Source organism: Nesoenas mayeri (assembly GCF_963082525.1).
Source record: "Nesoenas mayeri genome assembly, chromosome: 5".
Classification (NCBI taxonomy): Eukaryota; Metazoa; Chordata; class Aves; order Columbiformes; family Columbidae; genus Nesoenas; species Nesoenas mayeri.
This window is the reverse complement of record NC_137548.1, coordinates 10,649,313-10,676,473: the sequence shown is the minus strand read 5'-3', so window position 1 is coordinate 10,676,473 and position 27,161 is coordinate 10,649,313. Positions and strand designations below refer to the sequence as shown.

At 40.9% G+C, this 27,161-nt stretch overlaps 1 protein-coding gene across 1 annotated transcript in view; it reads left to right on the top strand.

Moving 5' to 3' along the window:
* The window catches only part of KIF26A (kinesin family member 26A), a gene marked incomplete at its 3' end in the record, with an annotated part of 103,912 nt that overhangs the window by 23,702 nt on the left and 53,049 nt on the right, over positions 1-27,161 (top strand). The window contains exon 3 of the mRNA XM_080345556.1: positions 13,451-13,951. Coding sequence (XP_080201682.1) covers positions 13,451-13,951 — 501 coding nt within the window. The remainder of the gene's footprint in view (positions 1-13,450; positions 13,952-27,161) is intronic.

Sequence of the window (27,161 nt, the reverse complement as noted above, 5' to 3'; positions counted from 1 at the left end):
ATTAATGTATAAAGCTGTTTCCAGGTCAGTGGAAAACTGCATATAAATCTTTATTACATGTACTTGATTGTCTTTAACTCTTTATAAGATAGAATTAGCGTCCAGTAATCACATTGTGGTGCTGTTTCTGTGATTACACTGGTAGTTAGCATGCAATGCAATTCTGGTTTTATAGACTGGAGCTAATGTTAGCTTGATTAAAATAAAGGATAAACATCGGCCTGTGTTGTTGGCCAGTTAATTTTCTCACCTTTCTGCTGCCCGGTTTCCTTGCCTCCTGCAGTTCTGAGATGTGACTGCCTGCCACCGAGTGTCTTCTGATTAAAAAGCCATGATTTTTAGTATTGTGGTGCTTCAGGTTGAAGTGGAGCCCCTTTCGGTAATGGTGTCTGCGATGACAGGGAAGATGCGGGTTGTCGCAGGCTCTTCAAGGACAGTGACTTGGCGAAGCACTAGTCCCTAGAAATGTTTTGATCCTATTGTATTGAATAGTTCCTGTTGTTGTTTCTGTTTTGATTGAGTGCCCAGCTGGTGTGTGGTGGAGATAGGATGCTGGGGCAGGGAAAGGAAGTAACTGTCAAAAGTGCATCTCCCTTAGGAAAGCAGGAATGTGGAGGCACAGTAGAATTGGGGTTTAAATAGCACTTATTTTTCCTTGGTTTTCATAGTGCACTGAGTGTATGCAATTTTCCACATGCTGGGTAATGGAAAGTTGGCCCCAGAGGAAGTGGCTTTGTAAGTCAAGTTTGGGATTATAAAATCAATCACTGTTGGGTCACTAATTGGTGTGGAAGATAGGAATTTCCTATACAGTATGATAAGTTCATTCGTTTTCTGGCAGTGTGTGTGCAGTGAGCTGTTTAGCCAATGATATTCTTTCCTGGTTCTGTTGTTAACTCAGGAAAAGCATCAGGTCATTTATAGCTACACCCAAATTGCTGGTTTGTTTCTGAGTAGTAGGGGGAGGGTGGGGGGAGTTTGAAGTCATGTAGAATCTACATGTGTTTTGTGAAGTTTGTTTTCATCTCTTTGTGGCATAATAGTGAAGCTTGGCAGCCACATGGGAATCATGAAGATTGATTGCTCTTGGTTTTAAGCGTCTCACATCTCTGAGTTTATATCAACACAAGCCTTCTTCCAGCAGCAGCATCTGGCTCATTGGCAAGATCTGCAGACAGTTGTTCTGATTGCTCTGGAGATGCCTCTGGCTGTCATGTGGCTGCTGCCTTGGCCCTGCTGCTTTGTTATTCTAGCTGGTCCCTTTTTCATTTATTTATTTTTTGGCTTACCTTGGATTCTGATGAATCGCTCCTGAGACAGTGGTCTTGAATAAAACTTGCCTAGCTTCCTCATGCAGAAACTTCCACGAGATGCTGATGTTAATTTATTTCAGTGACTATTTGCTGTTTGGAGCTGAAGCAGTGACATCCCGGTCTGTGTCTTCTGTGCGGCTTTTCCCTGTGAATCACAGCACCAGTCTTGTGAAACAAAACACACATCTTTGAGCATATCTTGCATAATGGGTTTCTCTGAGACTAGAACTGCAAGTGTAAATCAAATATTACCAGTAGACAGTGTCCAGGATGGTGCTGAGAGTCCTGGAATGAACCATTTGGATTTTTCAAGTTGACCATAGAGAGTAAAGTTTCTGGCCCAGCTGATATAAACTGCACAGGAGCAAGAACAATTTGTGTCAGCTCTGCATTTAGGTCACCTCAAGTGCTGTCCCTATCTGTTTGATTGTATGTTTTTTATTCATATATATTGTACCTTAAAAAACATGATTCTTTCAGAAGTACTGTGGGTTTGGAAGACACGTGGGCTCAAATAAAAGTGAGTGTGGCTTAAAATACCAAAGCATCTGTTTTCGTTAAGTAAGCCTATCCGGGCCTCTGCCTCTTCTGGTTGAAATTAGCAGGGCTGTGATGTGCAGGAGGCCGGACAAGATGGTTATCTTCACTGGCCTTTAACTCTAATGATCTGTGGAGCTGCTTCGGCAGTGTCCACAATGGGAGCTCTTTGACAAGCTGTCAGATTTTATAAGGATGTTAGCAAGGCATGATTACACACAGTTTTCTGCTTTTAAATGTGTATTTACCTCTGTAACAATAATAACAAGGCAACTTGGATGACGTGTTTGTTTTTTTTAGTGTTTTACTGCAAATTTAGCACTTTACCTACTGCTACAAAACTTTGTTTTAAAATGAAGGGACAAATTTGCACACTAAGATGTAACTTAACTCATCATCCAGCAACTACAAACACGCGTTTCATCGGCATTTTATGAAATGGAGAGGCATGTTGGTGAAAGGCAGCTTATTTTCCAAGGTCCCAGAACACAAATTAAAATAAAAACATCCTTTTATGTAGTACCTTCAATTGAATGGAAAGATAAATGTATCCTATGATGTTAGGCATTGTCTACTTTTGTGGAATTTCTGTAGAAACAATGTTAGATACCATAAATGTTTAAGAACCCTGAAAGTGTGACTGGTGGGATGAGCTGGAGCCTTTCATCTCTTAGGTGCTGGTTTTAATAGGATCTGGCTTGAAGGGTTTTGAAAGTTGTTGCCAGGTATTTGATTACGTCTGTGTCTCAGGAGATAAGGCTTTTTTTTAGTGTGTGAGAAGCCTGAAAGAGTTCACAGAGCTATTTCAGCCAGCCATCTGTGGGCATGTCTCCATGGATGTGTGTTAGAGGCAGATACAAGCTCACTTTGGCCATGTGTTCATATCCCATGTGGTAGCAGAGTTTATAAACCCTATTAACATGGCTTTCAAGATGCTCTGAGCATGGGTGGAGTGTGTTTTGTCTGCCTGCAGGCATAACCACATGGATTTATGTTTGTAGGAGAGAGACCTTAGGCAAAGGGAGTTGCTCCTGTTTGATTACACCAGCCTTCTGGATGGGGAGAGGTTGCCCAGCTTGCAGGTTTTGCAGGACCACTGCAGGGCTTCTCACCATCAGGATTACAGGTGAGTATTAATCACAGGACTGGTGGTGTCCTGCTCACATGAGTGTGCTTTGCTGGGCCGACAAAGGCAATTCTTACTTGTTGCTTAGGTCCCGTAGAAAATGTGCAATGCCTTTTGGTGGCCAGTGAGGTATTTTAAGGGTTCAAGGCTGGGTACATGCTTTATTGTTCACAATGCAGTATAGTTGTTGAAAGGCTTGTTACAAGACTGTATGATCAAAGGATAGCAGACAGCTTGCAAAAATTGGTATTCTTATGGGAAACCAAAGTACTTTTATGCAAAGCAATTTATCGATCTGGCATAGGACTGTTAGAAATAAGTTGTTTTGTAGAGAAGGATTATCTAATACTGTTCAGGTAGTGGCTGTTGAAGACCAACAGGATCAACAAAACCAGCAAGAGTATCTTACTAATAATGATCTTGTTCTTGCTATGTTTCTATGTAGTGTCTTACTATGACACTACTACTAGTTCGTGGTCTATGATGTTGTGGTGCTAGGTGCTGAACTTCTCATCTAAAGAAGCTATTGAAATAGGAGAAGTTTGTACATAATTTATAGCCATAGAACACACTGGGTTATTTTAACTTTCCAGATGCTTTTTAAGTAACTGATCCTTGTCGTTCTTTGTTCAGTGTGTATATTTAGGTTTTTGATATCTCTGTCCATCTGTCATCTATGTGGTTATCTGGGGGAACCATATCTTTTGTTTTGCTGTTGTTACTCCTGAAAACCTGATAGAATTGTCTCAGGGTCAGAGGAGCAGCAGGTTTACTGAGAACAGTTTTTTAAGATGCTGTGAAATGTGTTGATGACAGAGCGCCTAGAGACGTCTGGACAGATGAGCCTGCAGATAGCTATGGATTCATCTTATGCCATTCTGTTACAAAAAATTCTGGTGTACTCTGATAGCAGCCCTGAGATGTCTTCCATTTGCAATTTGGAATGGCTAGTTTGCATTCCTTCACAGCTCCTTTTAGGGGGCTTTGCAATGAGGTTTTGTTGAATCATTTGCAAGGAGATGATCTAGTTACTTTAATGGAGCTAGTAGTCTCTGGTGTGTGTGTGTTTTTTCTCCAATTCTCATTTCTGAGGTTTTAATCAATCTTGATTATGATGTTTATTTCCAAAATGTTATGGACAGGTAGGAGTGGTTTGACTTAGACCATCTAATGTAGGCATACCATTTGGATTCCTAAAATTATCCCCTGAACTTGTAGGGAATGCAATGTAACAGTTATGTTCTTTTCATCTGTAAGGGTAGGTTGAAAAGGGACTATATAGGTAGTATAGTTAATGATAAAGAATGTTTTGGGCATCATGGTGATGGGCTGTGAGTGTTTAGCAGAAGAATAATTATTCAAGATGATACAGAGGGTCGCAACTAGGACAAGAGGCATGGAATTAAAACAGGACTGATGCAAATTGGGACACCTGCTGTGTGCAAGGTAGTATAGGTTACTGAATAGTCATCTGAGAATAGTATTTTGAAGTCTATAGTCTTTTGTCTGTGGCGCTTGAACCCAAGCAACAGGTTTGTCCACAGATGCGTTACTGGAAAAGGATCTTCAGATCTTTAAAAAGTAGTCCAGCTTCCTTCACTAAAATGGGACCTCCCCATCTCTTGATCACCTCCCATGGATGTTTCTCAGCTGCTCTTCAGAACCTGTCATGAAGAAATGAGATTACTCAACAACATTCTGTAGTGCTTACCAGTATTCTCTCATGTTTGACAGTTTTTCTTAGGATGATTTTTTTTTTCCTTTCCCAAGTGGATATGGAAAGTAATTGGTCACCAGTCTCTTGGTAACTACTTTTTGTGTACTGGAGGACTTTGTTCAATTTTCTTTCTTCTAAACTAAATAAACCACACTCCTTTGAACTTCCCACAGCATTCTTGTTTTCTAAACTGTGTTTTGTCCTACAGACACTCCTCAAATGGTCTGTCTCCATCTGCTGTTTGTATGGCTGAGATCATACTTCATCCGAATGAGATTCCATAGGAGGATCATTTGATTCTTTGGGCAATGTCCCCCACCTGGAGATGTCCCTTAGTGTCTGCATGTTTAACTTTTCTATCTAATGTCAGATGGGGCCAGCAGAATGAACATGGGCTGAAACCAGTGGACAGCCATAGGCCTTACTTCCACCCAAGTCCAGAGATACAGGAGGTGCCAGGACCCCGCTTTCCAACAGGGAGCTGATGGCAAATTTGTGAATTTACTTGCTGAAGTTCCTCTGCCGAAAGTCCAAACAAACCATACCAAATAATCCATTTTAGAGAGCTGCTTTGGGATGAGCGGTTTGGAGAGGGAGGTGGTGTCTGACACATGTGCCACCTAGTAAGCAAAAGCACCAGAGCAGACTCTTCAGCCAGTGTGTTGTGCTTGAGGACTTAGAAATACACACTTCATCATTCCTCCTCTGTTCATCCTCATTTGGGGTGTGTTGTGTATTTGGTTTTTTTTTGTCCTTGAGTGAAGCTAAGCAAGGAGAAAAAGGAAAAACTCTAACCCACTACAGCACTGCTTAAATTTAGATGCAAACTCAAAGTTTTTCAGCCAAGGAGTCATTTTTTGGTGAAAGACTTAAACTGAGGCAGTGGCACTTTAATTAAGATGAAGAATAAGTGTAATCCTCTTTGTTTCTGGAGACAGGCTGCCTGGTGTGCTAACTGTGCACTATAGGCAGCAATTTGTAGCTTGCAAGAAGAGTGCACAATGGGCAGCCCTTTGGTTGTGAAAGCTAAATCATTTCTGTATGGTCCTCAAGTATTCATTTACCAAACAAATAATGGATAAAATGAGCAAGTGAAAGAGACACTAAGAGGGGGTGATCCAATGCCAAGCACTGGTTTTCATAGTTGATTTTAAATCTACATTATGCTAATGATGTTCATTTGGAAAATGTGTCCACTCCCTAACTTCTGCCGCTGAGCGTTCTCTTAATTAGATTCAGATGGTTGGACTGAAACAGTTGTAGGATTTGTATACAGATGTCCTGAGTGCTCCAAGCACTTTTTTTCCTATCCAGTTTTTCTAAGCCGAAGTTGCTTTCACTGTGGCTGGTGTCCAGACGTTCGTGAGCTCCCTCTTTAAAGGTCCATCTGATACAAACGGGCACGGTTCTGCTGGGACAAATGCAGTTAGGATCACTTGAACACGCTGAAGGTCTCATTGGGGCCATTACTCCTTTCCTGGGCTGCGAGGCTATCTGGGCCGGGTTGCTGGTCTCTAGCCAGAGTTCATCAAGGAAGGAGTCCCTCTCACAAGGCAATCTGTCATTCCGAAAACACAGGTTGCTGCTTAAATAACCGTAATAGTGGAAACATCCTTTTGTTCCCAATGCAAAGGTATTAAGAGTTGATGTTTGTGAGCCATTTTGACAAGGCAGCATGTGTTCTGTTTACCAGCGCTGCTCCCTGGTTTTTGTCCTCATGATGAAATTCAGAGCTGCAGTGTTATCCAAGCAGCCTGACTGAACTCGAGCTATTTGTGGAGCAGGTAGCATTCAATGTGATGAAGGTATCAGCACCGGTTTCCAGAGCAGTCATGCTAACGCTTTTTGTAAGCACTCAGTTTGCTTTCAAAGGGGAAGAGAAGTTGTCATCTCCTGATTTACCGTGCTTATAGGCTGACCAAAATTTACTCTCTGGTTTCAAGGAAGACATAAGGGTGGAAAACTATTTATCTTTTTAAAAGCGTCTAATTTCTAACAAAAGTTTTTGCCTGAGTTTGTGAAAGGGAGCTTCATCTGAGTGGCTATTTCTGAAAGTAATAGTCAAACAAAGGCTTTTAGACAACAAAGTATTATGTGGTGATGAGTATGCACCTGTTTTCCCAAACACTTGCTGCTGTTCAAAATGATACTACTTTGAAGATTAAAAAAAAAAAAAGAGACAACGGGCATTGGAAAATGCTGTTTTCATATGAACAAAATCAGTACTGAATTTGCATTGTGAAGTTACAGTAAGCCACAGACCCAAGAGGGAAAATTAAAGGATTACTTAAAACAAACAATAAACATGCAAATTAAAAGGCATCATTTTTAAATGAAGTCGTACACTATTAAAAATAAGCATAAAATCACATGCTAGTTTAGATGTGTAGTTTATAGAATACAGCAAATGTTAAAATTGAATGAAATTAAGAAAAACATTTTCCAAAGGCAAGTAAAATATCTGTTTAATTAGATCGTAAAGAACGGAGATTAAAAGTAATATTTTGCGATACAGTAATTACTGTTTTTCAGAAGTAGTCAGATTCCTGTGTGTTGATCTAAATTTAACTGTGATAGCAGATCTCTTCGGGGTCTTTTGTTTTGTTTGTGTCTTTAATTATTTTAAATCGCAACCACTACCTTTATTTTGTTTTCTTGCCACTAAACACACTGTGTGGCTGTTTGCTCCAGTGTTGTGCCGGCTCATGGACGCAAATGTGGGAGATCAGCTCCTACTCTCTGGTTCTGCGAGGTTAAAAGCCAAATCATTGCAGGGGACTATACAGCAAGATAACAAGAAAGGCGGCTTGAAACCATTGGGAGGTGGGTTGAGGTGCTGATGGGAGTCTGAGATGTAAATAAACCAGATTGCTCTCATTTCCTCTTTCCACTGTATTATGCATTCCAATAGCACTATTCATCTTTATGACAGACACCTATTGCTTTAACTTTACTGCGGGCCACTGAAGTACATTAAAGTGGGCAGGAAATGGAAATAAATAGAGTTCAGTGGAGGCTGCAGAATAACTAAACATGCTGCAGCCATTTTTAGTGTGGGGTCATACGTTTTTTAGCAGATTTATCGTATTGCTTGACTTTTGTTAGAAAGATGAGTGCTGTTTAAAAGAGATGCAGTATATTTATAAAATAAGTAAGAAAATGTGCTCTTTGGGATGCCAAAGATTAAAAGAAATTGGGTTGAGTCTCAGCAGGGTAGAGTCAATGGGATATGTCTGTGTGCAGTACCTGAGGTTGTGGTGAGAAACAGAATAATGGAATTGGAGATTTGAAGAAATACTACTAGTGGACAGCAGGGAGGAGGACTACAGTCCATTGGCTAAAGTAAATCTTCAGCCTAAAGGAAGTGAGACATTCAGGTAGCGGGGACGACTAGAATTTGGCCTTAAAAATGCATCTAATTGTTGGTTTTTTTTTTTAGTGCATGTGCATTTTGCTTACTTTGGAAATGAGTTGCTCTCCTGCTTATTCAGAGGTTTGTTTCCAAGGACAGCAAAATATACTGCAAGTTCCAAAGACCCTTAAGTCTCAGGAGATGTGACTTCTGGTGAATTCTGTTTTTTGTGAAAGCTTTGTGTGTTTGTTTTTCTTTGATTGTTTATATTCTGATAAGATTAGGTCAGTAAATGAATGAATTCACAACATGAGTTTCTTGAAGACTTACAGCTCATATTTTCACTCCCTTGAGATAGACAGCTACTTGGAAACTTTTCTTTTAGAAGAAATAAAAATTTACCATTAGCACTGTTTTTGTCCTTGATTACATTGAGCAGTCTCTGGATTTGCTGAGTGTTCTCTTTTTCTTCTCTTTTTCTGACAATGACTGCTATATAGTTGAAAGTAAGCATCAGCCTTCAAAGTATTTGTCAATATAGAAGATATTAGTGGATGTTTCACAATGTCATGGAAGATAAAAACTAATTTGTAAGCAGCGCAGCAGAAATCTGGAAAGGCAATTAAGACAAAAAATCATTAACATTGATTATTTTGCACCGGGAAGGTACATTCCTTTTCCCAAAGCATCCTTTAAAAATGTTGTTTACCTAGGTCTGTATTTAAGTATATATTTCAGTGTGACATTCAGTGATTCCTCTTCTTTCTTTTTAATTTTCTTTATATCAAGAATTTAATTCAGAATACTGCCCCGGGTACCCCTGCGTTGCAGAAACTAGTGCCAGGCAGTAGTGCACGTGATTACTGAGGACGGTTGTTGGCTATTTGACTTTTCATCATTTGTTCGTCATCATTTGTTCGCACTCTGTGGATAGTTTGTCGCTGAAGGGATTAGGTTACAGATGGGTGGGTATTACTTCAGGGACTTCTTAAGTGAGAATCCAGATGCTTTTCTGCATCCTCTCCTCTTGCTTAGTTTGGAAGTTACAAGTCAGGAGCTGCAGGTAAGATTTAAAGCTTGTATCTTCATTTCTCTTTTGCAATGGGAAAGCTCTCAATTACTTGTTGTCAACTAAACAAATGATCTAACTGCAAATTTTAAATACTTGGGGAAACTACAGATTGAGCTAAAATTTCAAAAGAATTTGTTTTGTAAGGGCAGTATCACTGGCAGACTGCTTCAGATTTCCAAGCGAGTTCAGCTCCTGCAAGGTCATTTGGTGTTGCACACTTTTGAAAACTTGGCGATGATTTTGGTGCCTGAGCTGTAGAAAGGCTTTTCAGAGCCACTGGCCTTTGGCTACATCCCAGTTGCTTTGTGTATGTCTGTACTTTCAAGGGCAGCAGTGTCAGGCCATAGTATTTTACAGTTGTGAGATGTGGGTTTGGTTTGTGTGCCCCACGTACAGCACATTGGTGTTATCTGCATAGCCCTAACCCTGCTTGGTCCTTGCTGGATTTCATGGGGAGGCAGTGCATCTGTTGAGGTATGAGAGAGGGAAGAGGGAATTAAAATAATAGAATAATAGAAATTGCTCTTTCTTTCTTTCTGTTACATGTTTCTGGATATGTTTTCATATCTGAGCTTGTTTTTCCTACTCCTGGTTTTAGAGATAAAGCCTGCGGTCAAACTCCAGGCTAAACGCAGCTGGTGTTGAACTAAATGGGTGTTTTGCTGTGTGTTCTAAGAGGAGTGCAGTCCTGGTTTTCCAGCTTTACCATCCCGCCTCATTGGGCTTGGATGGGTTTGGAGACCACATCTGTGTGCTCTGCCTTGCGCGGGCAATTTGCACGTGTGTGCTTAATCTCCCAGCAGCAGTTTGCAGGCTAGCTTGTGTCTGTAAGAACCGCTTGCTGAAAAGCAGTCCTAAATTCAGGTGTTTCAGAAAATTCTTGCTCATATAAGTACATGTAATTATCTTCTGCCTTGACCTTGCTAGGCTTCCCCACTGCAGTTGTTCCTGGTGGAACAATGGGTTTTACCCTTCTAACAGTTCATGGTGTATACTAAAGTTAACAAGCTGACACTGAAATTAGGGTTTTGGTTTCCGTAGCGGGAGGGAAAGCTATCAGTGTTACAGAATCACAGTATTCTGCTTATCCTGCTTGTTCAGAAGGTAAGAATAGCATTTGGAAAGTAGGTGTGACAAAGACAACATAGTTTATTTATGCTGCGCAGGAATAAAGGAGTCATCATCTTTGTAGAACAGCGAACTAAAGTGGTTTTGGAGCACTGTTTGGAATAGAGGCTTGTCTGTTGTATGCTTAATTTTTGTGCCAATCCCCCCAGTGACTTGCATCCCCCTTTGTCTGGCTTGCCCTAACAAGGGTGGTTTTAACTGCTTCCCCCCCTCCACGTGTGTGTCTGACACATTTGGTCGCTCCACTTTTATTTCTTCCCTCTGTAAAACATGAGAGTGTAACTTCCACCCCGGCCTTGTTAGGCCGCGAGCTGCTGAAGGGGGTGCTCCCCGGGACCAGGCGTTTTAACTGGGTAGTAAAACCTCTTTAATGGGGCTGGCTTAACTTTTAAGTTATGGTTAATGTTTTTAACAGTAACTTGCGTTTCCTCTGCCCTTCACGCCCAACCATTAGCCAGGTGTTTTTGTCGCACTGAGTGGAAAAATAGAAGTAATCTAAGCGTACAGCTCAGTGAGGTGCTCAGGAGGATGGCCACAGATGCCAAATGGGGATCATAGGGGCTGGATGGGTGGCTTTCAAAGGCTCCTTGTATATGCTTGGCAAAATACAAGCACTGGAAATGAGATGGTGCCTTTTTCTTTTTTTTTAACTCTGAGTAAATTAGAAGGTTTAAATTTGGTGTACTCAATATGGGTTGCTCAGTGTAATTTTTAAACCTTTGGTTTGTTTTATTTTGTTCCCTCCTTTAATATGGCATCCACTTGATTTCCTTGTAACTGCAAGACAGGCCTGACTCTGATCTGCCTTACACTGTAAACTGTGTTTATGGAGCTAGAATTGGGGTCATTAATTTTCTTTACATCAAAAGAAGCAGTTTCTTTTAAATGAGAAGCCTGTTTCACCTAGTAATTCGCTTTAATTGCTTATTTGAAACTTTTGACATTTGATAGCAATTTTAAGCATTGCCAGATGAGGCTCACGCAGCAGGGACCTGCAGGTGCTTCCTTGTGTGCCCAACTTGGATCAAAGGAGTGAGCCCAGGGATGTGCCTGGCCATGGATGGGGTGCCCAGTGCTGGAAGGTGCTGCTGGTTCTGGGGCTGTTTGAATAGATGCTGTGTGTCAGCCTGGGCAAGAATTTGCTCAGAGGGCTCTCCCTTGGAAAAGTTCCTGCAGAGTGAGGTGCTGTTTGTTTTTCTTGGGAGACAGACTGCATGGCCTTTGTTTTGCCTGAGGCTTAATAGTGCTTGCAGCACTGAGTCTTTATGGTTTTTAAGTCTAACCAATAGCACGTTCTGCTGAAGGGTTAGAAAAAAGTTTCTAAAATATTAATTACTTTCTTTTTTTTTCCCTGACTAATATTTGTTAATTTAGTATTATCATCTTCTGGGAGGCTGGGAGGGGAAGAATTTTCTTGCCCATGAGGGTAAGCAAATGGTGCAGCTTCAAAGGCATCTTTACCAGGATCTAAACCTCAATAAAGAGAAGACGCAAAAATGAAACAGTGCCTTTCACTAGATTTTGTAAACTGGTTCACAAATGTGAAAGCAATTTATTGTTCAGGCAGCAGCAGGAGTAGCTTCCTTTACCCTGAGAAGTATATATATATATACATACATACATATATATCTATATATATTTCTATCTCTCTCTATATATATAAAGTTAGTAAATAAACAATGATTTAGATTATGGTGGAAAGAGCAACTTTTTTAATGGCTTTTTGCTGCAGAATGATATGATGCTAGATATAATCACAGTGGTTTCTATCAACGCTGTGTCTTGTGAGAGAGATTAAAAATTATTGCAGCAGTAGGCCAGCAGCTGAAAATGAGATAAATTCTGCTCTGCTGCTGCTGCAGAAGTCAGGCAGTGTTTTAGGGCTTTCTGAATTCAGAGCAAAGGGAAACAGTGCAGTTGAAAGAGAATGAGCAAAAAGTACCAGTGCCAAGACTTCTTAAAAGAGTTTTATTGATGTGTGTTGTAATTAAACCCAGAATTAGTTAGTTTTGTAACAGGTCATTCATTTCCTAGAGAGCAATTGCAGCTTGGTGTAAAGTATTACATTTTAAAAAATGAATACTGATCTGGGGATGCTCTCAGCATATGTTGGATGGCTGACTTCCTTGCTTTGTGTGCCCTCATTATTAACAAGCAAATTAAATATTTTCACTTAAAATAATTATACAAATAAACCTTTGGCTGTGCTGTGATTTCATTAAAACCTTAATTGTTTAGAGAGCTCAACAAGAGTGTGTGAAGTTGGGTCAGTTTTACTGCAAGGCATTAGTCTTAATAGCAGATTTACAACAGGGCTGGATTTAATCTCTTGACTAATCTTTACAGTAGCAAGCTTGGATGGGAAGGCATTTGTGTGTTTCAGGAGATAGGTAACTCTAAACTGGAAACACAGAGCTGGGTTTTAAAATATCTGGGCAGCCTTAAAATGAACTAGCAAGGGGGATGGGGGGTGGAAATTGCTCTGTGGAAACAAAATAGGTGTTGCTTTTAAATCAGCTTCTTGGTGTGCACATTGTCACACCTTCACACATGGCTGTAGGCTCAAATCTATTTCTCATCAAAGCAACTGTAGCGTAAGGGAATATTGCAACCATCTGGGTTGCAAAGATCAGAAATAACGGTCCTTGCTAGCAGAGGAGCCAGCTGTGGGCAGCACCATGTAAACAGTTTTTTATGCCACTTGATTAATAATTTCTGAGGGTGAGGACAACAAAACGTTTACCAGGTCATGCACTAATTTTTGAAATGCTTTAAAGTCTAATTTGCCTGGGTTTAAGGTGGTGGTATGAATTTGAAACACATTATGATATTGGTAGGTTTAGCATCTGAACTAATGTTGTTCCTGTGCATGGGAAACACAGGCACGTTAGATGTCTCAAAAGGAGAGCTAATTAGAAGAATGAGTACTTATTGAGTACACCACAGCTCCACTGTTTGAGTCTGATGGTAATTTTCATGCTGGGTCTAATACAAATGAATTCACTTATGGTTTATTAATCTGCTCTGACCTGTGAGTCTTTTAGAGTATTTCGGGGAAAAATGACTGAGAGTTACCAGAACAGATTTAAAGTACTTCCATGGGTGAAGAGCAAATCACAGAAATTTTTTATTTTTCCTTCTTTTTATCTTTTCTGCATTGTTTTAACTCAGTATGTTTTTCTTCTTCCTTTCTTCACTTCTTCAGGACCCACGATTATCAGCTTTAATTTTTGACAAGCTTCAAGTGCCTGACTACTTACAGAAAAATAGGAATGAAGGAGAGAGCAGATGTGAGACTTGCGCCACTCACTTGAACCAGCTGAAGCAAGAAGCCATTCAGATGATGCACACCCTCACTCAAACCAGCTACCCAGAGATGCCCGACCTCCCGCCCAGCGCCGGGGCAGTGACCAGCGTGGTACCCAGGATGGTCACCGTCTCCTCCCAGAGAGACCTGCCGCTCATTGCTGGGCAGGTGGGCAGGCAGCCTGGAAAGTCTCCGAATCTCTTCTCTGGGGCAGAGAGGAAGAAGGGACTTGGATGGTCTCAAGGCACAGGCAGTTTTCCCAACTCCAGTGTTCAAGTCACGGTGGCCCCCAGTGGTCTCAGCGGTGCCTTGAGCTCCGTCACCATCCAAGCTCAGCAGTACCTTGAGGGCATGTGGAGTATCTCCAGGGTGAACAGCTTCCTGCCTCAGGCTTGTCTAGTAAGTAGCCATAAGTCAGATGCTTGAGTTTTGTTTACATGTGTGTGGATATGCAGAGAGAGAAAAAGATAAAATATGAGATGTGTACATATTTATCTTAGAGGGGATCAGCTAATGGTATTCTAAACCATGTTTCAAGCACCGAAGAGCTGAAAAAGAGCTTTGAACGATGTTCTGTCAGATGTCACAAGGAATTTGCTTTCTTGTCTCAGATGGTGAGATCCTTTCCTCAGATGTTTTATACCTATTTTAGCTTCATGCATGCAGGTGATGTTATTTGGCTGTCAGATACCTGGTGACCCCTTTAGAAAAACATGAAAGGCCAAGTTTGTCACATACGGAACTCTGGGAGCTTCATGGGTTTATATCAAAGATGAACTTGACTCTCAAGTCTAGTGCTGAACTTCTAAAGCTGAGTTCAGTTCAGCAGATGCTGTTGATAGACTGTGATGGAGACCATTAATCTTCAGGTTAGATGTGCTGCAAAACAGTTTGCTGTAAAGGAGAGTGTTCACAAGGTTGCTTCAGAGCTACATGCCTGTAAATGTCATTGCATTTGGATTTTAAGCATTGATGTTCATTTCCTGTATTCTGTGTATATTTTAGTAACTCCTGTGGGAAATGAAAAAGCTTTATAGAGATTCGTGTTTCCTTTAAAAGCACATTCATTACAGATTTATACCTGTCTATGGAACTGTGCTAAGAAGGAGGATGCAGTGACTGGTTTTGACCAAGACTATTCGTAAACCATTTTCACATGGTAGTGAACAGACGAGTGTGTGTAAAGACAAAACATACACAAATATAAGTCAGGATTTTCACTTAAAGACATTGTAGCAGATCTTGCAAGACCAGGTATGTTGGTGCTAGACGGCTTTAAATTTAACATGCCTTATGTGCTGTTGTATATAAACACGACCTAATATCACTTGGTAGCTTCAGCTGGTTGAGCTCCAAGATCATCAGAGATAAATATTTAAGAGTGCTGCTGTCTAATATTACTTTTACAGGCTGGCTGTTGTGTTTCCTTCCAGAAAAAGCTTGGAGACATGATTCCTTCCTCCCATACTTTCCTCTCATGTGGAAATTTGTGAATGCACATACATCCCACCTTTGACGGGTCCCCATTTAAATGCAGTGAATATCCACTGCTGTCAGATTGCTGTCTGATGATTTTACATTGAGAAAAGGGGAAAAACTGACCCATTCAGCTCTTCAAGATCTATGAGGAACTGTGGCTATTAGTGCTTTTCTTTAAGGTGCTGCTCCATGTGTTAGGGATCAATTTGGACAATGTAAGGCATATAATGTTACTTTTTAATTGTCTTTTAAATTTTGTGTAGATCACAGAAATGTACAAAAGAAAATCTGAAGGCTGCTGTGTTAAGAAGCCTGCACTCTCTAAAGCAGAAATATTTCCATTTCACTGCTCATTCCTTGTGTGCCCTTATTCTTGTCTTAAATAATTCATTAACAGCCAGCTCCAGATTTCTTCCTGCTTAACCATGCTGACTGATAGATGTGGTTTTCCCTAACCACTGCATATTATTCTAAGATAAAACTGAGTTGCCTCATTTAACCCCTGTGAATGAAAAATGTGTATAATGCAACAGAGCCTAAGTGTGAGCTAGAAATGTGCAAAGAAATGCAGTAGCCTGGAAAACAGTGACCTTTAGTGAAAAGGACAAACACTGTAAGAGTGTGAGTGTTGGAGGCTGCTTGGATGTGATCCAGTCATCTGCAAGGGCAATTTAGATGTAGAAGCAGTTTTTGGAGAGAAGCGAGGCTTCAGTCGTTTTCTCCTTTATTATTATTTTTTTTTTTTCTTTTTTTAAATTCATTTGAGTCCAAGTGTGGTTACAGAAGACTGTGTTGTGCATACTTTCCCAGGTTGTGCTTTCTGTGTCTGTCCAAATTCTCCTACTGCCTTCTGTATTATTAAGAGCCTTGTGTCTGATTAAGCTATTTGGGGTGGGTGAGGCAGAAAGTGCTTTCCCTAGGCTTTTCCCCTGAGGAATCACAGGTGTCGAAGGAAACAGGATTGGAGAGATTTCAAGAATCGGCTATTATAGCCCTTGCTTAGGACAGCATCCACTGCAGAATGTTCTCATCCAATGCTCATCTCACCTCATCTTACAATTTTGGAAAGACTGAGATTCCCCAATTTCTATTGATTTCAAGTCTGAACTTCCTTTCCTGTTAGAAAAGTTTACTTGATTTATTTATTTACTTTAAAAACCCTGGTTAGAGAGATGATTTTGGCTATTCTTTCCCGAAGTTGGAGGCAGGATTTATGTTTTAAGATTGACTCAGGAGAGAGCTGTGGATATACATACTTTCAGAGATGCCTGTCTTTAGTAACCTTTCCCATCTTCTTGTGAAGCAAAACTGGTCCGGGCTAGAGGAATTCTGGAGCAAGAAGAAGAGTTGCAGTAGAAAGGACAGTGTTGAGTGTACTGTTTATAATATGTAATGTGACTGCATCTTGGAGCCTTCAGTGCCCATTTAGGCAAGATACTGCACAAATGCAGAAGGAAAAGATGCAGTCTTTCCTGAGGAATTTACACTCAGCTGTGATACAAGTTATTTTGACCATTCTGTAAATACCCCTGTTTCACTGGGAATCTGTACTTGTGCCTTGTTTTCTTACCAAAGCGGGGCTCTTGAAACAAACACTGAACTCCCTGGTAGGAAAATATTACCCAAGTGCCTTACCTCGCAGTCATTTAACTCAGTGCCGCATATGAAGTGAGCATGATTAATTTCCTGAAGGTGGGAAGACAGGCACAGAAAAAGTCTGGGGTTCTTCTCAGCTATTTTTAGCTGACAAAAAGACAGGTGTTTACTCTAAGCTAATTACTGAGGCTTCCTTTGTAGTTGTGAGAGAGCAACAGGCACCTCCAAGAGGTGCTTTGTCCTTCTGGTCTTGGATGTCATGTCTTGGCTCGCCTTGTCCTCTGAAGGTGCCTGTGGCTTTCTGCTGGTGGTGGCAGATCCCAGGTGGGTGACGTGGAGCAAACCCTTGCACAGGTGGCCGATGCGCGGTGCCGTGTGCCCAGTGCCTTGTGGATGTGAAAACATGCCCAGCCTATGGCTGCCCAACCTCAGGAGACTTCGTACCTACAAACATTTCTCCAGGATCCATATTTTTTATTTATGGTTAGTTTTAATAGTGGTGGTAGTGGAATTGTCTGCGGAGAGAAAAAAAAAAAAAGACTTGATTTCAGCTCCTCTCATCTCCCTCCCCAAACTCACATGTATTACCTTGTAATGTCACTTATGGTTGTGAAGACACTTCGAGGCTGAATGTTGGGGGTCAGAAGTGCAGGACATCGTAAATTTTTAATATATGTTTGGAGTTCAAGTGTGAAAATCCATTATATAGATTATAAATTTTTTTGAACAGGAATGTGTCTTTGAAGCATAGTGTAGGTGCTTCTCAAACCAAAATAATAACCATGGGCTTTGAGAGCTGTGAAGAGGAACAGTAATTAAGGATCCAGAGGAAGGTCCAGGGAGGGGAAGACTAGGATTGCAACCAAGGTGCAAAAGGTGAAGATGTAATCAGCTGCTTTACCCAAGTGGCCGCTTGTGAAAAATTACAAAAAATAATCACCAGTAGCAGTGATAAGTAGTCTGACCAGACAGCGAGCACTGCGGAGGGGAGGGAGCTGGTATAACTCTGGCTAAGACAGCTGATTTGTAGTGGGCAGCTGACAACTTTAATTAATAAATAGTTTTATATTGATGTTTTTAATTCTAGACCTGCCAAGTGAATATAAGGTTACTACTCAAATGAAAACACGTGTTAGCAGTGTTCAACATTGCCATGCAGTTTAACACAGAAGCACAGGAATGAGGGGAGCTTAGGCTTCCTAGATGTGTAGAATCTGGCTGAGAAGCAGAACATTAAAAACCACTGAAAATACCCTGTACACCTTTTAGAAGTATCTGCATGTATTGTGGAACAAAGAGGTCTTACTGTATGCTTTTGATTGACTGTGTTATTAGTATGCAGTGTTATGTACTGCATAAAAGTGGTAAAGTAGCCATGCCATGTGTTATAAAGATATCACAGTGAAATAGAGCTTGTTTTGCAAATCACATTTTCTTTTGTCTTATGCAAAATGAAATCCTTGCCACACTGTATTTCTAATTTGAATATATACGATTGGTACTGGTTATAAGGCGAAATATTGTGGCTCCTTGAATTTTTACCAGTTTCTAAGTTGCTTTAAAAATATATTAAAAAAATGCACCATTAGGATATTAGAGAAGTTGGAACACTGGAAAAATGAAAGTGACGTAAGTAAAACTTTTAAAGCATATGTATATAAAATTGTAAATTTATCCAAAGTCTAATGTATGTCACTGAGCGTAGTGACAGATTTGAAGTTAAGTTTATGGCCTGGTTCAGAGAGGGAGGGTTTGCCCACAGGACGTGTAAATGGATGCATATACTCTAAAGTTAAAGAAGCTATGTTTGTTTGATGTGAAAAATCTGAGTTATTTTGGTCATAATTCAAGCTTTCCTGTAATTCCTAGGAATAAGTCTTCTGCTTAACCTAATCTAAACCAGATGGATTCATCTGAGAGTAATTCAGCCTCTGTTGACTTTCCTTAAATCCTCTTTGCTTGTTTAGAGCAAGAATGACTTAAATTTTGCTTAGAAGATACAATAAAAAGGTGACTGTGGAAAACAGAAGAATGACAAGATTTATTTTTCAGCATTTACTTTTTTACTTCGAATGTCACACCAAGTGGGTCTTTAAATTAATTTTAAAAGTCCTTCTCGATAGCTTTCTCAGTGACTTTTTATTAATACAAAGCGTGAAATACATTTTGTAATGAAACAATTAAAATGTAGTGCTTTGACCATAAATCGTGTCGGTGAGACATCTGGATGACTTTGAGCTTTGGGACATTTCTCAGATTCCACATAGAACATTTTGTTTCTGCAGAAGTCAACAGCAAACCTCGACAGGTGGTGGGGCCGGGGATGCAGAGAGGCTTTTCTGCTTTCCCTTTAGCTTTAGTGGTGTTGGTGCTACTGCTGTTGCAGAGGAAGTAGATAAAGGAAATGAAGTGGGAAACCAAAAAAAATCTTCAAAGTTAGTGTTGGTCACTCTCTGTAACAAGTCCGAACAGCAGGAGGAAACCTTTTGATCCAAATTACTAAATGCTTTCCCATATTAACCTAATTTATAGCCCCATGGAAAAGACCTTTCCCGAGGCTGTCTCACCTCGGATGTGCAGCAGTGCCTTGCATTGCACTTGGCTGCCTCAGCAGAGGCAGAGGGAGGGATGTGACCTGGAGGATGATGCTGCTGCCGGCGCCGTGTGTTCAGTCAGTGACCCTGTCCCAGCAGCCAGGTACCAGACCAGCTTAGAAAGTCTGGGCTGGAAATTAAGCCTTAAACACGCAGATAAAAATTCAGGCCTCGATTTTGTGTAGTCGCTACAGCCTCCGTGTCCTTTTCCTCTAGCTTGCTCCTAGTGTGGGATGCTGAAGGTGAAAATGAGGTTACTTTTTAAAGTATCCCCATGTATCAGAGGGACAGGAAAAATGTTAAGAGTGGACAGAAAGGTTATTGGCTACAAGATGAAAACGAGCATTTTCTTAGGTGAGGGTGTGGATTATGTCTCTTTATATTGTGTATTTGACACTTCTGCCATAGTATTGGTTTTACAGTTGTGGGACAGGGTAACTATTCACAGGACTCAGACCCTCTTGTGGCTCAAATTACCACCTGAAAACAGTTCTTTTGATCCTTCACTGCTCTAGGCTAAGCAGTTGTTATTATAGTTCTCACAGGGAAACACGTCCATACTTGCCTTTGTTGACAATTGAAGTCAACAAGCAATAATGAAGAATGTTGGCCCAGACTTCACCTGTACTCATCAGGGCTAGATTTAAGACAAACAGACTTTAGAGATTACGTGCAAGTGGTAATCCACAGGACTTACTTTCGCCCCACAGGTCATTCACCCAGCAAATGTATCATAAGCTACACTAAGATAAAAAATTCCCTCCTTTTTTTACTTTTTAATTTAAATTTTCCACATTTGCCTTTTGAACTAGTTTATTTGGGATCACCTTTTCTGTTCACTCAATTCATTTTCATTTCTTTTGCATCCTGCTGGTCCATTTATACTGTTCACATGCTTCAGTGTGAATTCTCCGGTGAACTGATTGTTATTTGGCGTATCCCACGCCACTCCAACATTAGAAATCACAAGAATAGCTCTTACTTTTTGGCTGGAGCTCAGAATTGCAATCCAGCATTTGGGAAAGACTCTATATAGCTGACATAGGAGTGCTTTTATGAGACCACCATTGCTGTGCACTGGCTATTCTGGTTGTTATGGGTGGGCTGCAGCTAGATGATGCTTTGCTGGTTGAGGTGAATGCAGCAGAGAAAGAAATCAGATAAATTCAGGCCGAGCTCAGACCTTGGTTGTGTTAGGCTGGTGGAGAGAAAGTCTTTTGCAGTAGTCTCTGTATACCATGTTTAAGGCACTGATTTTCACGGGTGGATGCAAGTGTGGATTTCCCAGTCATCCTTCTTGTGTAAAATAGGATTGAACGTCGTACATTTTTGGGAAAGTGCTTTGAATTTAACATTTGCTCCATAAGCTGTGTCCTGGAATGATGGCATGTTGAGGTTGTGGTCCTCCAGGTAGTCAAGCTGTGCACAGTGTGAGCGTTGCTGAAAGCATCTCCTGTTGTTTTGTGTCGTGAATAGCTGAGCATGTGGCAAATATTGATGCTCTTTGTTACTTGCAACTAGAATCACCAAGATGCCCTGGGTGGTAGCTTCTGAAAGGGAGTTTAAAAAGCATCAATAGAAAATGTATCTACTTTCTGTTTCAGCAATTGGGAGAGAATTTATGATGTATAGATAGAGCTCATAGATGTTGCAACCATTTCATATGTGTGTGTTTAATGGAATGGATTGCCACTTTACTGAACATAGCATCAAATCAGCTCTGTTAATTGAAAAAGATTTTTCACATTATTGCTAATGATGTGACACAGTTTTGTTAGAGATGGTGCATAAAATAGAGCTACTTGAAATGACATTAATGTATGCATTTAAATTCCTTTTTTCCCATTTGCGTGCATTATTGATTTTATTTCATTGTTGAGGAGATAATGGATTTATAATTAGAATACAGTCACCGTAATCAATGATGAGATTATTAGACTTATAAATAGAACTTTAAAACTACGATGAGGTAATTTCCCAGTGTAACGAAGGATCAATAATTAGAGGTTTGCTTTGAATCTGAAAGTAGTACTTGTAAGATTCAAGCGTGAAACACTTCTAGGCAAGTGAGTCCATATAAATTATTATACAGAGTGATGTTGTGGTTATGCATTTTTCAAAGCTGACCTGTTATTATTATTGCCTTTTTTTTTTGTGCCCAAATGCTTCCGAGTTAATTCCTTCGGGTTTGCATAGCTGCTGCTATCTTAAGTCTGAGTTGATTCTTTTCTAACTACCTTAGTTGAAGGAAGGGTTTGAAAGGTGCTGTATGCAAGAGTCAATTGCTGTAGTTTTGATGTTGTTGGGCAAAGATAATGGATTTGCTGTTCAGAACCTTTCTCTTCTGCTTCTCAAAAGTCGCTGTTGTAAAGTTCGGCAAGGCAGTCGGCTGTTGTAGGAGGGGAGATGGCAGTGGAAGGATGAAGAAGGGGAGAGTGGCCCTTGTGATGTCTGGGTTTGGTTGGTCCAAGCAGAGTAGCTGTGTAGACATCCCATTGAGTCCCACATGTTGGCTCTGAAGTACTCATGGGGGCCTATGGGAATAGCACAACCTCCTGTTACTTGTTAAGCTAAGGAAGACTAGTAGAAAGATGGTATGGGAATTGTATGAACATTAGAAATATCCTACTGGGTCTGAGCTGCTGCCTGTCTAGCCCAGGGCTGTCTCCAGCAGTGGAGCTGAAAATGGTGTTTAGGGAGAGCTGTGGAGCCTGGCTGCATCCTGCAGTCTGCTCATGCTCCCCAGCATGCACAGCTGGGCAAGTTTCAGGGACACATCCCTGTCCGTTTAAGGACCTGCTGTCCAGGAAAAATCCCTCTCTGACACTGCTGACACTCTGCCTCCGCAGCCTTCTGTGTGAGCAAGTTCTGTGAGTTCACTGTCCCAGTGCAAAGAAATATTCTGCTTCAGCTTAGCCATTGCCTCCGTGACTTTGTAAAGCTCAATCAGGCCCTCCCTCAATCTTCCCCTCTCCAAATGAAAGTCCTGGCCTCTTTCATCTGTCCTCCTGAGGCAGCTGCTCCATCTTCTTGGCCATTTACTTGCTTGTTTCTGTCATTTCTCTTATTCCACTACCCCCATCTTGAGATGCAGGATGAGGACTGCACCTGGTGCTCAATACAGGGATACTCTGTGTTCTTTCTGCCTAACTTTATGTCCAAAATTTGTTTGGTGTATTTTTGGCTACTGCTACATCTTGACTTCAGAGGAACTACCAGTGACCCTTAAATCTTCCAAGCTCTAACTGCAAGTTTTGAATTCAGCATTGTTTGGGTGTTGTTTAGCTCATTTTTCCCTAAATACACAGTCTTATCTATGTAAAATCAACCAATACTTCTTTGCCTACTCGCATTTGTGAAGTTCTTCTGGAATTCCTCATTATTGTCATGGCATTTGGTTACACGAAAGAGATTTAGGACATCTACAGGCTTGCGGATTTCACTCCAGTCATGGTGAATCGTGACTCTTTGTGCGTCTGGATTACGCGGTTCTCACATGGGGAGTAAATATCAGGTCAGCAGGGAACAGCCACAAAGAAAAAAGAGCAGCACCTACATAGCTCCATCCATAATTTGAGACCTTGGTGTCCTTCAAAAACTATCCCATAATCAGAGCTGTCCCTGTGTTTGTGAACGTCATGCTGCTTCATGAGCTTGCCTGTAATTGAACCTTGTTCTCCAGATTTTAGTGTACTAAAGACCCAGTTTTCCCTTCATATGACCAGGGCTTGTACCTCTTCAAGAGGGATACTAGTCCATGGGTGCCTTGTATGTGGTAGCTGTCAGGCAAATCGGTCCCAAGGGATGTTCTCTTTAAAGTGGTTACATCTAATATATAAGCAGTTCAAGCATGATTGAAGTAAAAATGACGTATGAAAGTCTCTGTTCACCTCTGCCTTTATTTGCTGACATTATGTGTCCATCATTATAGCAATATAATGATAATAATAAAATTATAAGACCTGCAATTCTTGGTAACATGGTTATTCCATTTTGCTGAATAGACAGTAATCAAGGGACAATGAGATTTTGGTGGAGTTGCCTAAAGTCATTGACAAATTTTGTTGTGGAGTCAGGAAGGTGATACAAGTTCTTCCGATTCAAAGCTCTGTACATGTCTTGTGTTTCGCTGCTGTTAGAGACGCATCTGGCCTGTGCAACTCACTTGTAATGGAAAAGCATTTGTCTTCTTGTAGGAAACCCTATCCTAAGCTGCAAGAAATTTGCATTATTATGAGCTTGTTAATGAATTCCTTTGCTTGTTCATATCAGCCTCTGACAAAAAGCAGGGATTTAACCGTATATTTGTCCACTTGAATAAACAGTTCGTTTTAAATTTTGACCACAATGATGAATTAAAACACCCTGAGCAGTGCATAGCTATATATTTTGGCTTTGGAAGCTGTAGCTATTGTTATACATGTCAGCAGGGAGGGCTCCAGGCAACACTTTCTGATGCTTGCCTGGAGGCATTAGAACAAGCAGTTTCTCTAGCCTGACTGTTTTAAATCCACTGCACATGGAAAGTCCAAATTTGAGAGTGTTTATGTGCAGAAGGATCTACATCCTTCTACATAGCCCTTTTTCATGTCCTCCTGACTTTCCAGGTGGTTGGTTTACATGTGCAGATGGGAGGGTGAAGTTTGTGTGACTGCTGGTCAGATAGCTGTGAAGAAGGAAAGAAAGAGCATCACTTGCTGCCTCTTTTGGTACCTGTATTCTCCTTGGCTGAACTGTGAAGTAACTGGTCCATTTCTGCTTGGCAGCATCTTTGTGCCACCAAAGCCCTGACTGCAGAGACCTTCTAGCTTGGGGATCTTGGCAGGCTGAAGGAATGGGCATTTTATAGATGAAAGAGGCATCCCCAAGACCTGCCCAAAACCTTAACAAATTAATCAGGGACCAGGGAGAATGGTTTAGGAGAGATCTGGATCAGACTGAGATCAAGAGCCTCTGGTCAGAGGGGAACAAGCTGCTACTTCCATCCTTGTACTGGTGGGGCCACCAGTGCTGGATGCACCTGGGCGCATGGTGCGTTTGAAGGATGAGGTCCCTTCTGTGCATGAAGCACAGACTGCTAGTGATTTTTGGTGCTGAAGATCCAAACTCTTAGCTTGTTTTAGTAATTCAGATATTAACCCAAAAGCAAGAGCCCTGAGGTTGTCTTTGGATCTCCTGTATTGCTTTCCAGTCTGTGACAGCAGATGGGTCCTCCTATATCTATTTAATTCTGCTTCTCTGTGATTTTTTTTTTTTTTTTTTTGTTCTCCTTCTGCCTCATCTTCAGAGACCAATGATAAGTCAGGCATTAGCAACTCTTGTAGCTGAAAACCCGTTTTTTGGGGAAGGGTTATTGTGCTCTGCATTTGATTCACATTGAAGAGGAGGTGCACATAAACGACTGAAACTACAGGTTTAGGAATTCTTGTTACCACATCGCAGCTGCAGGTTATAAAATGACTATGGTAGTGTATTGTGGTTATAAAATGCCCTAGTTATTTTATAATGAGACCCAGCAGAAACATTGTCAAAAGACAGTAAAAAAATTATCCAGAACACGTTTCTCTTCAACCTGGCATATACTGCACTGTTAACTTTATGTAATGCTAGCCAGTCTGAGGAGGAGATGTTTCCCATAGAAGACATATGCAAGACTTATCCATGCTTACGGGAAATAAGGGTTTATGGTATGAGCATTATCTGGATAGAGATTTACGTCACATTTGTTCCAGTTAGTGATAGTAGGTCATAAGAGCCTTAGTATAAGTCATTTAGGGGGAAAGTTATTGTTTTATCATATGCAAACAGTAGATTTAATATATTGCAAAATCATTAATCAAGCAATTTTTACAGTTTAATTGGCTGTGATGTTCTAGTCTGAAAGGGTAAAATAGTAAGTTAAAGCAAATACTCAAAGTCTGTATGTCTGCCTGCTAGTCAGAAAGAGGTAAAAACAACTTGAAAAGAAAACACCCCAGTAGAGACTCAGCTTCACCTGCAACTCACTGTTGAAACCATGCTGAATGCTTTCATTATGGGACCAATTTTTTGAATTAAATAAATCGTAGTGACTTCTGACTCTGATTACACAGATGTGTATCAGATGTGTTGATGCTTTTGTCATTTCCTCCATTTCCTCTTCTCTGAATCCATTCTCAATACTTCTATTTAGACATCATATCTGATTACTTTCTTTTGCAGCACTACACAGCCTTCTGGTTTTCTTTTAGCATGGCAGTGCTATCCTGGGTTTGATCTATTTTTCTCTAGATTCTCATATCCCCGTGTTTTTCTTGCCTGTCAGCAGGCACATATTTTGTATGAATTAAAGTGGCAGCACCTCGCTTGTCTTTTTTGGATCCCTGAACAAAGGTCAATGTCCAGAGAATGGAAATATTCAGGAAACTGGAAACATTATGGCTTAGTTTTTAGCTTTGCACTTCAAACTTGTAAAGAGCTTGTTACGGTTGTAATTGTCCTTCAGATGGTTATGGTCTGACAGTGTGCTGTGGATCTGGAAATTTAATCTATGGCCAACTTCTCTATAGTGTAATTGTGGACTAGTCTAGACTAATTTAAACCTGGGCAGGTGTTTCCTGCTGTCTGGTCATGGCAGAGAACCTGTGTGCTGAGAATTGGGGATGGAGCAGGGGATGTTCCTCCTCTGCCCAGCACATCTTCACAGCCTGAGGATGTCAGGTTGCCTCCCTCTCCTCCTGCCCTGTCTCCCAGCCTTTGACCATCTTAACCGGGAATAACTCAGGCTGTCATTGCTTGTTATGGCCCTGTGAGCCTCAGTTGTGTATATGGAAGCTGCCAGCCAAAAAGCAGCATGTCCAGCTCTCCTCCCATGCCCTTGGGATGGGTGCTGGGACCTGGTACCAAAATCCTTCTGTTCATGACACAGACACTGATATGAAGCACCGAAACCTTGGTCATTCCTGAACGTGCAAAACGCCTGGTGTGACATTTTCAAGTGTTGTCCTTGCTGTGCTTTTACTGGTACCAGTTTTCATGTGGCTTCAGAGAGAGTGGAGGGAAGGGGTCCTATAGACCAGTTTTGGAAATCCTTCCTTTGAGGTTCAGCTGGTTTCCAGAGGGTTAATGACTTTTGTCCCCCAAACCATTTCATAAAAAATTAAACATTAATCTCTAGATGTGGAGGCTTATGACACTTGAAATATTAATTGCAGTCAGTAACACTTTGTAGTGACAAGGTTGTGATTGCTGAGTGATTTATGAAAATTTAGTAAACAGTGAAGAGCAGTTCACTCTCAGCTGCAGACAGGAGTATTCTCCCTGTGCAGACTTGCATGCTTAAAAACATTCTGTAAAATTGCTCCTGATCCCCTAGAGTATTATGTTTTCTACACATAATACCCAGAAGAACATGGATTAGGATAAGGGAGATGAATGAAGAAATTTGGTTGAAACCAAAGCCCCCTTATCTTATCCGTACCCCTTCAGCAGCTGTAAGAAACACAAGCTGAAACGGTGGTGTGACAAACCCGAGTGTGTGGGAGAGTCCCATTACTTGTCTTTAGTTTACCTGCCTCAGGGCAAATGACTTGGACCTGACAAATTTCCTCATACCTGAGCCCTCCTCATCAGCTGAGAGATGTAGCTGAACATGAATGTGCTGGAAAATGCTGTCACTTTGGATGGCGCAAGCAGTCCTTGAAGTGAATCTTAAACTTGGAAGAACTTGTTTGGCTTTTTTCTAAGCGTGTCATTGGACATCAAAACTGATCTTACCTTTGTATTTAAGAGTACTAATTGAGTAATTGAAGATTTAATGAAAAATATATGGCTTGTTTTCTCCACTAGTTTTCTGATAATTTTATCTCATGTGTCTTCACTTTTTCCTCCGCAAGAATGAATGTCTTCTTCTTGGCTTCCCCTCATCCTCCTCTCATTGCACGCACAGAATTGTGAATAAA